This window comes from Lampetra planeri, chromosome 3, assembly GCF_965212315.1.
Source record: "Lampetra planeri chromosome 3, kcLamPlan1.2.h2, whole genome shotgun sequence".
NCBI classification, from domain to species: Eukaryota; Metazoa; Chordata; class Hyperoartia; order Petromyzontiformes; family Petromyzontidae; genus Lampetra; species Lampetra planeri.
Genome location: NC_136109.1, coordinates 8115874 through 8131228, shown reverse-complemented (window position 1 = coordinate 8131228; position 15355 = coordinate 8115874). Strand labels below are relative to the sequence as shown.

The following is a 15355-nucleotide window of genomic DNA, read 5'->3' as shown; positions in this document are numbered from 1 at the left end:
ATGTGTCACCAATTTTTTGTTATTTAATCTTGAACAATCCAAAAGTTCATCGGTTGCAAGGTTAGGACATTTATGGATGATGCGGGGAAATAATTTGTTTCAGATTGATCCGAAAGTATGACGTCGCAGAATAACTTATTGGCATTTATATTGAGAAATGTGCGTCATGTAGCGTTGGGTGACATCGCTTGGCTTGTTAGACTCTATCGCAAGGGCGTCCTGCAACGTTCCAGATGTTTTCATTTCAGTACAGATCTTGGTTACACAATCGTGCTCACGTTGGTCGCGAAACAAACAAGCGTGCTATAACACGTTTAATTGTTACGTAATGGAAGCGATCTGATCATCTGAAGAACATGTTTTCCTAAACTCTGAAATCCAATTTAAAAAAATACATGAATCGAAATCTCATCCCTATTTAATCGATATCTACAATCTACACGGGTATGTCACGTGACGTTAATTCCCATCGTTACACGAAATGTTATGGTTTGCATGTGTAGTGGTGATACGCGCTGGGTGTATACGTCGTGTGCCAGCGCGTATGTACGGGTGTGTGTGTGGTGACGCGCGCTGACGGGGAGGAGCAGGCGTCAGTGCGCGGGTGGGGGTAGTGCTGCTGATTGGCTGTGTGCCGGTGACGCGCTGAGAGGGAGTGATCGGGTGGCAGCGCGGTGTGATTGGTCGGGGAGTGGAAACACGCGCTGGGCGAAAACGGATCGTGGAGATAGCGCGTGGTGATTGGGTAACTGAGGAGCGGTGCCGACGTTGAGGTCCGCATCCGCTCCGTCTCCCGGGAGGAAGAGATATATAAGGTGATGCACAGAGGAGTAGGGGGCAGAAGTGGAACCATCTAAGAATGAAGACGAAGGTGCAGAGATAGAGCCCGGAGAGGAGAGGAGAGTAATGGAGAGGAGAGGAGAGTAATGGAGAGTAGAGGAGAGTAAGGTATAAGTGTGTAGCCAGAGAGAGAGAACGGTCTACACGAGCTGAGTAATGTATAGTGTGTAGCCAGAGAGAGAGAACGGTCTACACGAGCTGAGTAATGTATAGTGTGTAGCCAGAGAGAGAGAAAGGTCTACACGAGCTGAGTAATGTATAGTGTGTAGCCAGAGAGAGAGAAAGGTCTACACGAGCTGAGCGATGTATAGTGTGTAGCCAGGGAGAGAGAAAGGTCTACACGAGCCGAGTATGCATACGGTGTAGCCAGAGAGAGAGAAAGGTCTACACGAGCCGAGTATGCATACGGTGTAGCCAGAGAGAGATGTAAAGTCTACACGAGACGAGTAAAGAGTGTAGCAGAGGCGTAGGGTCTACACGCGACGAGTGAAGAGTGTAGCAGAGGCGCAGAGTCTACACGAGACGAGAGAAGAGTGTAGCCGAGGCGCGGAGTCTACACGAGGCACAGAGAGCCAGCAGCACAGAATCTACGAGAGTCAAGAGAAGCGTAGGGTGGAGAGAAGAGGTCACGAGTTGTACCGTTGTATGGTGACCGCATTGTGAAGAAGAGAGGCCACGCGTTGTATCGTTACAAGTCAAGATTTAATAAAAGAAGTGTGTTCCCGTCAAGGAGTTTCCTGCCGTCATTTTCCAATACTTCATCTGGCGTCAGAAGTGAAACGGGCTTCCAAGCATGGAGACAAGGAAGACCCGTAGGACCCACGGGATTGACCGCGAGGAAAACCTGGACGACTCGGGGCCGCTGGTGGCGGGGGGTGAGGAGGAGGACTTGCCCACGCTACAGGATCCGTCGACGGCGCCGGCCGAGCGACCGGGGACCGACGCCGGGCTTCGTGAGGCGCACTCCCGACTGGCGGAGCTGCTGCTCGCCGCCGCGTCCATCTTGGCGGAGATCAGCTCGTCGGGAGGAGCGGGGACGGTGGGGGACATTTTACAAGGTCGCCCCGCAGATTCCCGCCAAAACGAATGGGGGATTCCCGCCATTGCGCCTGGGCCTACTTTTGGCGGGAACGGCGAGCGCCACGTGGTGGTGGGTTCCCAAGCGCGCGCATCGACGTCATCAGCGCGCGAGGGGGTCCGCCATTTTACGTCTGCTGCTGGAGCCGCCATCTTACACACCGACGGAGAGGCGGAGAGGAACCACGAGGCGGATGACTTCATTTTTCAGCAGCGTCTGCCCACGTTGTCAGCCTTCAAGGCGGAAGGCGGAGACTGGGGCCAATTTCAGCGAAGGTTTTTGGCGCATCAAGAGATGTCAGCGTGGTCCGATGCTACGGCGCTGCGGGCGTTGCCCGCCATGCTGGACGACGATGCGCTCGCGGCCTTCAGGGCTGCACGGAAGTCGGACTGCTCCACGCTGAAGGATGCGCTGGGTTTGTTGGCCAGGGTCTACGGACCTCCCTCGGCGTGCCGCCATCATTTCTACGCAAGACGGAAAGCGGCCACGGAGACCGCGCTGGCCTATCGCACGGCGTTGCTGGCTCTTGCTGATGCTGCGTTCCCTCGGATGGACGAGGAGGGCCAAGACGCGATGGTTTTGGAGCAGCTGCTTAAGTTGGCGCAGGACCTGGGGGTCCCTATCAACACAGCTGACGAGATTGATATTTCTTCTTTGAGAGTCGCCACGAGTATTCAAGCGCACGAGGCCCTACAACGGAAACAAGGCGTTGGTTGCAACGCTGCTGTCGTCGCAGCCCCGGGTTCGGTGGTCACCGAACCCCAAGTCGTCAGCCCACGAGAGGAGGCGTTCGCCACGGGACGACCAGGGGACTGGAGGCCGGGGGCCCGGTCGCCTCTGCGATCGGGCCGAAAGTCGGAGCAACCAAGATCTACTCCGACCCTCGTCACGTGCTATAACTGCGGCCTCCGGGGCCACGTGGCGTCCGGGTGCCGCGCTCCGCGTCAGCGCGCCATGGGAGCTCGGCTGGACGACGACCGAGAGCCCAAGTCATCTCTACAATCCCCGGCAAGTCGCGGCACCTCACACGCTCGGCCTGTTTATTCGGCACACATGGGACGCCGCGTTGCGGCGGAGGAGGGCCGGTTAAGGTTCGGGGATTCGGTTCGGCGAGGGGGGTTCGGCCGGGACCAGGGAGACATTGAATGGGCGGAATTGGGGCATAGAATTGTGGCTGCTTCGGCGGGTTCGTCCGTTGTTACGGGATCTATTGATGGGGTTGAGATTAGGGTGTTAGTGGACACGGGGGCATCGGCAACTATTATATCGGACCTCATTTATAATATTCTTCCAGTCCAATGTCGTCCGCTGCTTCCAGTGGATGTGCCATTTTACGCCGCTAATGGGGGATCGTTGGGCATTATCGGTCAGGTTAGGGCGTCCATTTGCATTGGAGATATCAAATTGTCGGGACCCGTTTTCGTTTCGTCTTCTTTGGCAGTTCCGTGTCTTTTGGGCACTGATTTTTTGGCTAAAATGCCTATTAAAATTCTTATCGATCAACGATGCATTGAACTGCCATCGGGTCGCCGGATTTCATTTTTGACGGGCCCTACTGACATTCGGACGGCGTGCGCTACGATACAAGCGGTGGCGACGCAGACCGTGCAAGTGCCCCCGGGTTCACAGATGTTGATTCCCCTCCGGTTGCGGAAACCATGGGTGAGGGAGGCTTCGGGACAAAGTATGCTTTTGGGTCCTTCTAACAAAGCTGTCGGGGGTCTTGATTTATCGGTGGCTCACACTTTGGTGCGGGCTGACAGGGATCCGTTTGTGATGCTTTTGAACGCGGGGTCGCGACCAGCTGTCATTCCGCAGGGCACCGTGCTGGCTCACGCGGCGCGGGTCCCTGTGGATGATGGGTTGGTTGCGCAGGTGGGCTCGAGCCCCGCGCGGAACGTTGAGCCAAGGGAAGACCTTGAGTGGGTCCATTCGCTATGCGCCGCCTCGGACGATTTGTCGGCGGCGCAGTTGGGTGCGCTGCGCGAGTTGCTCATTGAATTCTCTGATGTGTTCAGTAAACATAAGTATGACATTGGGTGCACGGATTTGTTGCACCATCACATTGAAACGGGCGATGCGGCGCCGGTCAAGCTAAATCCCTTCCGACTGAGTCCCGTGGAGAAGGAACACGTTCAGTCGGCTGTTAACGAAATGCTAGAAGCCGTTATTATTTCGCCCTCCTCTAGCCCGTGGGGAGCGCCTATTGTGCTGGTTAAGAAGCAGGACGGGTCCCTGCGATTCTGCGTTGATTTCCGTCGCCTGAATAAGATCTCTGTGGCTGACGCGTATCCGCTCCCCAGGATGGATGAGTCCCTCGATGTATTGTCTGGTGCGCGATATTTTTCGACTCTTGATTTGTTATCGGGGTTTTGGCAGTTGCCGCTCGACAAAGAGTCGAAACCTAAGACAGCATTTCGGACTCCAGGGGGGCTGTTCCAGTTTAACCGGTTACCCATGGGACTTCACTCCTCTCCAGCGACGTTTCAGCGACTTATGGAGTTGGTTTTGTCGGGCTTGCAGTGGGATACATGCTTGATTTATATGGACGATGTCATTGTTTTCAGTAAAACGTTTGAAGAACACCTCCAGCGATTGAGAGGGGTGTTCTTGCGAATGCGATCGGCTAAGTTGAAATTTAAACCGGCCAAATGTCACCTCCTTCGTAGGTCGGTTAGATACTTGGGTCACATTGTCGATTCTTCGGGGATCTCCACCGATCCCGCGAAGACGGATTGTGTCGGTTCGTGGCCGACACCTACGTCCGTTTCCGACGTGCGTAGTTTCATCGGGTTTGCTTCTTATTATCGGCGGTTCGTTGAGCACTTCGCCACTATTGCAAAACCCTTGCACGCTCTAACGGCGAAGGGAGTGAAGTTCAAATGGGGACCGGAGGAGGAGGCCGCGTTTCGCTCCCTCCGGGACGCCTCTCGCTAACCAGTCGGCAGTGGCTGTGACGGACGCCTTCGTCCAGGGCTATGTCCTGGACAAGGGGGCTCCCGAACGCCTGTTGACCGACCAAGGTAAAAAATTTTCGAGTAAATTGTTGCAAGAGGTGTGCGATCTGTTGGGTACCAAGAAGGTGCGTACCTCCCCGTACCACCCGCAGACAGACGGGATGGTGGAGAGACTCCACAAAACTTTGACTTCCATGCTGTGCCAGCAGGTGTGCGAGGCACATGTAGATTGGGACCTGCAGGTCCCGGGAGTCCTTGCCGCGTATAGAATGGCCCCCCATGCAGCTACGGGGTTTTCCCCATTCTATTTGATGTACGGTCGGGAAGCTGACCCGCCAATGGAAACGCAACTTGGCCTGTCCGCTCCACGAACTAATTCTAAATTGGCAGAACATATTAAGTTTAATATTCACAAGCTGACAGAGGCGAGGGAGGCCGCACGGCTTAATTCGCGGGCTCGCCAAATTGCTAATGAACGGTTGCGGGCACGGAAGGTGTCCATGCACGAATGGAAACCAGGTGACAGGGCCTGGCTGCATTGCCCTCAGGCACCCTTGGCTACGTCGCCTAAATTGTTGAGACCGTGGAGGGGACCCGTGGAGGTCGTGCGCGTTGCACGGCCCCAGTGCGTTCAGATAAAGTGGGGAAAGCGCCGTTGGTACGTTCACCCCTCCCGACTGAAACCGTTCTCGCCTCCATATGGCCTCCCCTTGTGTCGTGATGGCCGGGCGTGTGACGTGACCGGCGACCCAGAGGGGGAAATGTCTCTGCCTGATCCACACGTATTTTCGCCTGATCTGCTCCCAGGTGTCTCGGAACTGACAGCTGCCGATCACCGGCGGCCGGATCTCCGCGGCGGGGCCGGCCCTTTCAGGCCCGTTCCGCGCCGTCTGGAGCAGCCGGAACCGCCGGACGGTCGTCAGTGTCCCGCCCCATACGACGGACCAGCCAGACGGACTCGCGCCAGGTCGTGCTACTTGGCATGTCCTGCCTCGTGAGGAGTCGGGGCAGTTGCAGCGCCTCGTCACTGCGTGTAGTCGCAGGGACGTGTGGCGCGTTCGTTTTTTGGAATTTGCTTGTATTGTGTTATTGTTGACTTTTCGTGTTCATTGTCAATCTGTACATAGTTCTTGTTGTTGTTGTTGCTGTTATGTTACGGGGCACACTGGGGGGGGTTACAGGGTTTTTTTTTTGTTGGTTGTCGTCTTATCGTTGCGGTTGGTTGTTGTTAGCAGCCGGGCCGGCTGCGAGCTATGTGGGAGGGGGTGATGTAGTGGTGATACGCGCTGGGTGTATACGTCGTGTGCCAGCGCGTATGTACGGGTGTGTGTGTGGTGACGCGCGCTGACGGGGAGGAGCAGGCGTCAGTGCGCGGGTGGGGGTAGTGCTGCTGATTGGCTGTGTGCCGGTGACGCGCTGAGAGGGAGTGATCGGGTGGCAGCGCGGTGTGATTGGTCGGGGAGTGGAAACACGCGCTGGGCGAAAACGGATCGTGGAGATAGCGCGTGGTGATTGGGTAACTGAGGAGCGGTGCCGACGTTGAGGTCCGCATCCGCTCCGTCTCCCGGGAGGAAGAGATATATAAGGTGATGCACAGAGGAGTAGGGGGCAGAAGTGGAACCATCTAAGAATGAAGACAAAGGTGCGGAGATAGAGCCCGGAGAGGAGAGGAGAGTAATGGAGAGGAGAGGAGAGTAATGGAGAGTAGAGGAGAGTAAGGTATAAGTGTGTAGCCAGAGAGAGAGAACGGTCTACACGAGCTGAGTAATGTATAGTGTGTAGTCAGAGAGAGAGAAAGGTCTACACGAGCTGAGTAATGTATAGTGTGTAGCCAGAGAGAGAGAAAGGTCTACACGAGCTGAGTAATGTATAGTGTGTAGCCAGAGAGAGAGAAAGGTCTACACGAGCTGAGCGATGTATAGTGTGTAGCCAGGGAGAGAGAAAGGTCTACACGAGCCGAGTATGCATACGGTGTAGCCAGAGAGAGAGAAAGGTCTACACGAGCCGAGTATGCATACGGTGTAGCCAGAGAGAGATGTAAAGTCTACACGAGACGAGTAAAGAGTGTAGCAGAGGCGTAGGGTCTACACGCGACGAGTGAAGAGTGTAGCAGAGGCGCAGAGTCTACACGAGACGAGAGAAGAGTGTAGCCGAGGCGCGGAGTCTACACGAGGCACAGAGAGTCAGCAGCACAGAATCTACGAGAGTCAAGAGAAGCGTAGGGCGGAGAGAAGAGGTCACGAGTTGTACCGTTGTATGGTGACCGCATTGTGAAGAAGAGAGGCCACGCGTTGTATCGTTACAAGTCAAGATTTAATAAAAGAAGTGTGTTCCCGTCAAGGAGTTTCCTGCCGTCATTTTCCAATACTTCACATGTACCATACTCTTTGCTTCTTTCGGTAAAGTCACGTAGGTATAAAATACATTAAATTTAATCAGGACGTTTCGAACGCAACACAAGCGTCCGTCATTAGTTGGGAACAACCACAACTAATTCTTTTATACCTACGTGACTTTACCGAAAGAACCAAAGAGTATGGATTCCTTGCAGTCACGAAAACTTCAGATCCAGATTGCATGTACCAATTAACAAGGCAAGTGCCGTTAGCGAGCACCTTGTAAGGCTATGAATATGCACATCAGTCGAGTGTCCGCAGTGGGTCAACAACACTTGTGCCTGTCCACCCCCCCCGTTGTGAACACAACGGCGTAATTTTGGGCCGTCGCAATTTGAAGGCTGAGGTGACCTAGCGGAGGCCCACAAGGTCATGCTCACTTGGTCATTATGTGCATCACGGGTAGGAATGGAACACTGGTCATGGGGATCAAAGCCGCGGCGTAACGCCGGATCACGCGACCGGCCAACAGTGAGCAGAGTGTGGTCCTTTATTTAACCACGGGAGCGCCCAATAATATTCGCGTGCTCTTAATCGGAGAGGTGTCTGCAGTACAATTCCAGGAGCGACTGACGCAAGTTGTAATTGGGCCGCTAATGATAAGTAAACTTTTGAGCAGAACTGACATTGAGCGATTTAACGTCGCGTAATTACGACGAGGTGGTGAGGTGTTTTAAAAGACGCGACGGAGATTTACGTGAGCGCTACAAGTGTACATGCCAACACACAAGCGGTTATAGATGACGATGTGCATAGAGATATACACTGAGATTGCCCCCTTTAACCACCGCCATACTGCTGTTAGCAGGCACCTATTATTAAGGTCGGCATGGTGCTTGAGGTGGTGGTTGTTGTCTAGCAACACCGCCGTTTACATAATGTACCAGGTCAACATTTGATGCTGAGTCAACCTAGGGGAGGTGCAGCAGGACGAGTTCAGATATTCACCGCTGATGTTGGCCATGCTAGGAAATCAAACCCATCGGGTTCGCAGTGCAACGTGCTAACAACAACGCCACCGGTCCACATAAACACTTTTAGACACGTATGTGCATATTACGTGAACACTCACCGATAACAAACTTCAATTACACGGCCATCAAACACAAAGATCCTCCGTATAGCCTTCAAAGACTTTTTGGGGCAAGTGCTGTTAGCGAGCCCTATGTCGGCTGGCACGGTGCAAGAGGGGGTCAGTGGCCAGCACTACACCCGACCGCCTTTGTCTCCCCAGTGGCGATGTTTACGCACCTCGGCAGGTACTTATTTGAGGCTGAGTCGACCTAGGGGAGGCCCAGGACCGGTTTGGATAATCGTCACTGGGTTCGTAGGGGTGTCACAGTGGCGAGATGTTAACTACCTCGCCAGGTATACACGCAGTTGTGGGTTCGATTCCGACCCTGACGCCTGCTGTATATTTTGAGTTTTCGTGTCTCTTTCACCGTAGTCGCGTGGATTCTTCTCCGGGTCCTCCAGCTTTGTCCCTCCACATTTAGAAACACGCGTTTAGAGTATTTGGCTGCGAGGAAATTTCCACGTGATAAGCCACTTCTTTGAGCTATAATTTGCGGCCAGATCGCTTCTGAAAAATAGCGATATAGCTCAGTGGGCCTTCTGTGCTAAAGTAAAAGGAGTTGAATCGTTAAATTTAGATTTAAAGCTTTCGTGACTACAGGGATTCATCTTCTTGGTTCTTTCGGTAAAGTCACGTAGAAGGGAAATAATAAAATAATAAAAATAAAACATAATAAAATAATTCTCACGACGTTTCGGCCACAACGCAAGCAGCCGTCCTCAGGTGAAGAACAGGTCTGTCGGAAAGACAGCGTCTGAGGACGGCTGCTTGCGTTGTGGCCGAAACGTCGTGAGAATTATTATATAATGTTTTATTTTTATTATTTTATTATTTCCCTTCTACGTGACTTTACCGAAAGAACCAAGAAGATGAGTTGAATCGTTATTTAGTTTTAATAGCGTCGCACGCTGACCCCCGGCACCACGGCTCCCCATATCACACAGCCATCTGACACTCACACGCGCATACACTCAAGGACACACAGCACTGGCACTCGCACACAGAACACAATGAGACATATCCACGTTTAGCCGCGCAGAGTGAAATGGGCAAGTGCCAGCCAGCCAGGTGGCCCAGGGGTCAGATAGAGCTGAGCCAACAGCACTGAGACCAGAGGTTCGAATCTGGGGTTTCAGCCGGAATTCTCAAGTGGTCTCAGTACATACGTGGTGGCAATTATCACGTACGTACGTACGTTTGTTTAACTTCTTTCGCACCGTGCATGGCCAACTGTGCTCATCGGAGGTGCAGGGGAAGGACAACAAACTATAAACGCAAAAATAAGTTATGAAAAAATTAGTTTTCATTCTAGATGATTTAAAAGTGCACAGCTCCAGTGGCTCCGTCATATCAGACGGAAGAGCATTCCAGACGGCCACAGAAGCGCATCTGAAAGCGCACGATGCAGTGACCGTCTTTGTTTGATGGCTGGCCAAAAGCCGAACAAGATAACCACGATATTAAGTTTGGTTTTTCAGTTAATTTGCCTAAGATGCCAAGCTCTAAGGATAAAAGAAACGTGTGACGCCTATATTGGTCAGACTGTCATGAAATGGACATTTCTCTTTAATCATGGCATGTGGGGGAAAAGGTGTGGATTGAAAAAGGGGTAACTCTAAGGGCTCTCAAAAGTAGATCTGCGGTGTCCGCTTCCTCGGGCGTTTCTCTGACAGTTTGTAGAGAACTGGTCCCCAAAAGTTCCAAATGAAATTATTTGTTCATTGCATGATGCCGATCGCACAATTGGACTAACATTTGCACCACTACCAACAAAAACAACCACTGTTAGCGCACTGAGTTGGCAGTGATATCACCGGCACCGCTTGTGCCATGCTAGGTGCACCTTGATGCCACGTGATGTGATGATGAAGGCTCGCCGGCAGGCGGTCACGGAGCAGGCCCAGGTGCTACGGGTTGACTGAGATGACTGGCAGATGCACCACCCGTGTTCCCTATTGTGCCAACTCGCTGCATTTTATCTGTCTGGCACTCGACTACCAAACACACCCACGTACACTTAAAAACATTCATCTCCGTCACATATAACAGCTACCTAACGCATACAGACGCGCCTACTGACACGGCACGCAAACAGCCGTTGTTCAGCCCTATGGACTGCAGGGACAATTGTTGTTCGCAATATCCTTTTAGGATCAGTACCCATTAAGACCAAACGACGATGATCCCAAGTTTAGCCTTCAGGGACTGTTCGTGAGCACCTATTACGGCTGACCTGGCCTGTTGCTCGAGAGGGTGCTGTGGTCAGCACTACGCCCGGCCACCTTTGTTCTTCCCCAAGTGCTGATGTTCATGCACCACATCGGGTGCTCATTTAAGGCTGAGTCAACCAAAGTGTATTCCCAGGACCGGTGAGAAGGATATGACTCGCCAGTGACGTTAGCCATGGTTAGGAATCAAACTCACCGGTTCCTTAGCACGGTGCGGGCACCACGACACCACTGCTGCTCCATGTTATACATTTACACTCAAAGAGGCAAGTCCGCTCTGAAATTTCGATTTAAAGCTTTCGTGACTGAATGGATTCATCTTCTTGGTTCTTTCGGTAAAGTCACGTAGAAGGGAAATAATAAAATAATAATTTTATTACGTAGAAGGGAAATAATAAAAGTATTATTCTATTATTACCTTTCTACGTGACTTTACCGATTCATCTTCTTTCGGTAAAGTCACGTAGAAGGGAAATAACCAAGAAGATGATAATAAAATTATTATTTTATTATTTCCCTTCTACGTGACTTTACCGAAAGAACCAAGAAGATGAAGTCCGCTCTGGTTATGTGCACTTGCCCATATCTCTAAGCACTTGTGCGCACACACACACACAAATTAAAAAAAACACACACAAACGTTCATACACTGACATCCAGGCTGATGAGCATGCACTGAAATGCACGATGATAGCCATCCATAAACACAATGTTACCCAAAGACAGACACATACACATTCCACAAGGAGTGATTAATCCCATATCTGCATTTGCCATCAATATGCTTCATTCCGCTGTTGATATGTAAACTCCTTTGTCAAGGCCCTCTCCTCCTTCGACCCAGCTTAAATATTCGCTGCCAAGCTTGGCGGTGTTCATTGGGACGCTGTCTTTCCGACAGCTCTGCTTCTTCATCTGAGGACGGCTGCTTGTGTTGTGGCCAAAACGTCGTGAGAATTTTTATTTTATCATGTTCTTTTTTATTATTTTGTTATTTCTTTTCTACGTGACTTTACCGAAAGAACCAAGAAGATGAATCCCTGCAGTCACGAAAGCTTTTAAATCGAAACATACAAATGATCATCCATATAGCCTCTAACAGACTGTTGGGGCAAGTGCACCACATTGGAACAAGCACACACACACAGACTAACATACACCTATAGATTACACAAAGATACATCGTCATGCACTAACGCATACACACGCACCGACACTCACACCCACATATACTGGCAAAGATTTCAACATAGACATACTGAATGCATGCGTGCAGTACATTTACACTAACATTGATGTATACCGGCATACATTCACACACGCACCAACAAACACACGGACACATCGAAAACAAATGAACACAAATACACTGGCATACTGATTCTGAACACTGAGACAATGGTACACTGCTACGGACTGGCACATCGACTGGGAAATACACTGCATACACACACACATTATAACACGTATACACACATCCTTTGATTCTTTCGGTAAAGTCACGTAGATTAAAAAAATTTAAGTAAATAAAATAAAATAAACTACGACGTTTCGATCGCTTGTGTTGTGATCGAAACGTCGTAGTTTTTATTTTTACTTTTATTTAAAAAAATTCTATCTACGCGACTTTACGAAAGTTTTCAGTCAAAATGTATACAGACCCCTCAACCACTGATATGACATACACGAACAATTATCATTTAGACACACAAAGACATCAACACAAGTAGTATATCTCATATATAAAGACACAATGATCCCCTGGAAATCCTTAACAGACTGTTTTTGGAAAGTGCAGTTAGCGAGCAGCACCTATGAAGGCCGGCACGGCACACGAGGGGGTAATTGGCCAGCACCACGCCAGACCGCCTTTGTCTCCCCAATATTAACACAACTTAATCATCTAAGTCAACCTCGGGGATCCCCAGAACCTGTTCAGATAATCGTCACTGTTGTTGGGCTTGAGCAGTAATCGAACTGGGGTCGCCAGGTTCGTAGCACAGAGCGCTAACCACTACACTACCGCTCCCCACGTGTACACATATACATTGACATGCATTCCGATATGCATTCTTATATCCATACACACAGACATATTCACACTTACACTAACTCATGCATACACTTACGCAAGGCCGTAGCCATGGAGTCAACATTGGGGGGGACCAAATATTCCAGGGGGTCTGGGGTCCCCCCCCCCCCCAGAAAAAAATTCTAAATTTGAAACCTAATTTCCTGCCATTTCCTGCTTAAAATATGAAAAAATTAACTGACACATAGGATTAACTTTTTATTTATTTTTTACAATAATGTCTTATAGTGTATTGTATTACATTGCTCTGTTTTTTTTATTTTACTTTTTCTTGTTTAATTGTACGTAATGGCAGAGATTAGGGATTAATAAAGTACAACCATAACCACAATCATATACACATAAATCTATTTTATAGCAATAAATTTGGGGGGGGGGGACATTTTGAGCATATTTGAATATTGGGGGGATGTGTCCCACCCAATTTCTATTATTGCACTTACGTATACTGGCATAAACACACAAATGCACTGACATTCACACACACATACAATGGCATATAGTACATACTTTGACATAGAGACACATGCTTATAATGAAATAGCCATACACATACAATATATACGGACATATTGCATGTACATTTACATGTAATGATACACACATACACTGACATGAACATTCCACATACACTTGTGCATGTGTGCTGCACATATACATAACATGACACGCGCGGTGTATATACATACAAAGGCAAAGATAAAGATCCCCTGTATAGCCTTAACAGACTGTAGGGACAAGTGCTGTTAGCGAGCACCTATGAAGGCCAGAACGGTACACGAGGGGGTGGGTGGCCAGCACCACGCCCGGCCGCCTTTGTCCCCCCAGTGGCGATGTTTACACACCGCACCAGGTACTCATTTCAGGCTGAGTCGACCTAATATATATACACACGTACACTAACACACACACACACAATGTTTAATGCACAAAGACACACACATACTTTGCCACTTACAGCATTGACACATACGTACGCTCATACACGCATAACCCCGACACACCGCTGAAACACGTGAACACACACACACACACTTTGACACATGAACACTGACACACGCATAAACCAACACACGTTTTTACGCATAACACACCACCGACACATGCTGCGCATACACGCACGCACTTCAATACACGCACACACACTCACACGTACATACTCCGACACACGTTTTACGTACATACACAACGACACGCACACACACATTCTGCATAGGCACGCGTGCGTCCATAAATACGTACAAACCGCACAACGCGTGAGTGACACATTTCTGTGAGTACACAAAAACGCGTCCCGATACACGCGTGCACTGACACGTACACCACCGGCACACCGCATTTATATACAGTGTACACGTGCAAAGACAAAGATCCCCCCGTATAGCCTCCAGCAGACTGTTGGGGCAAGTGCTGTCAGCGAGCCACCGATGAAGTACACACAAACTGACATGGACACACACACACGCACACACAACCAAATTCTGTCTCCCTTTGCCATCGGTGAGACTTTTACTTCACTTTACTTCCCCGCTCTCCCCAACCCTTCTGCCCCCCCCCCACCCCTCTCTCTCTCTGTACCCCCCCCCCCCTCTCTCACACTCTAGGACACGCATGCCTCGCCTAAGACACGACACGCAAATAGACGCAGCGAGCTTTATACCCGCGAGGTCGCAGATCAGATTGCGCCGATCCAGTTCCTCTGGAGGGACACCGATGACCCCGTGCCCCCCCCCCCCCCCCCCCAGGGAGACGTGGGCTAGCGGGGCTGGCGGTTGGTCGCCCTACAGGGGCTGGCTGGAGAGGAAGGGGCGTCGTGGGGGGGGGGGGAGAGATTGGGCTCGAACTGGCTATAGGGGGAGCAGGCTAGAGCAGGATTGACGCGGGGTGAGGGGTGGGGGGAGCTTTGGGCTAAAATTGGGGATGGGGGAGAGATGGAGAGATGCCTTGGGTGGGGGGGCTAGGGCAGGGTGGGGAGGTTGGTGTGGGCTAGAAGTGGCTGAGTGATGTTAGTATGGGCTAGGGCAGGGTGAGGGAGGGGGGTGCTAGGGCAGGGTGGGGGGGGGGATAGAGCAGAGTGGGGGGGGGGCTAGAGCAGGGTGGGGGGCTGGAGCAGGGTGGAGGGGGGGGCTAGAGCAGGGTGGGGGGGGGGGGGCTGGAGCAGGGGGGGCTAGGGCAGGGTGGAGGGGGGGGGGGCTAGGGCAGGGTGGAGGAGGGGGCTAGGGCAGGGTGGAGGGGGGGGGGGGGCTAGAGTAGGGTGGGGAGGGGGGGGCTAGGGCAGGGTGGAGGAGGGGGCTAGGGCAGGGTGGAGGCGGGGGCTGGAGCAGGATGGAGGGGGGGGGGGCTGGAGCAGGGTGGAGGGGGGGGGGCTAGAGCAGGGTGGAGGGGGGGGCTGGAGCAGGGTGGAGGGGGGGGGCTAGGGCAGGGTGGAGGGGGGGGCTGGAGCAGGGTGGAGGGGGGGGGGGCTAGAGCAGGGTGGAGGGGGGGCTAGGGCAGGGTGGGGGGGGGGGGGTTGGTGGGGGCTAGGGCAGGGTGGGGGAGGGTTGGTGGGGGCTATGGCAGGGTGGGGGGGGGGGTTGGTGGGGGCTAGGGCAGGGTGGGGGGGGGGGGTGGTGGGGGCTAGGGCAGGGTGGAGGGGGGGTTGGTGGGGGCTAGGGCAAGGTGGGGGGGGGGGCTAGAGCAGAGTGGGGGG

At 51.9% G+C, this 15355-nt stretch overlaps 1 protein-coding gene across 1 annotated transcript; it reads left to right on the top strand.

Moving 5' to 3' along the window:
• Positions 1-512: 512 nt before the first annotated feature.
• Positions 513-14426, top strand: LOC144734547 (uncharacterized). Its single transcript, XM_078616797.1, has 3 exons — positions 513-948; positions 1077-2347; positions 14412-14426. Exons 2-3 carry the CDS (start codon positions 1634-1636, stop codon positions 14424-14426), a joined length of 729 nt encoding a protein of 242 aa, XP_078472923.1. The 5' UTR covers positions 513-948; positions 1077-1633.
• The last annotated feature ends 929 nt before the right edge of the window (positions 14427-15355 follow it).

Excerpts from the sequence above, each read along its gene's own strand:
- LOC144734547 (XM_078616797.1), top strand. The coding sequence starts at position 1,634 with ATGGAGACAAGGAAGACCCGTAGGACCCACGGGATTGACCGCGAGGAA.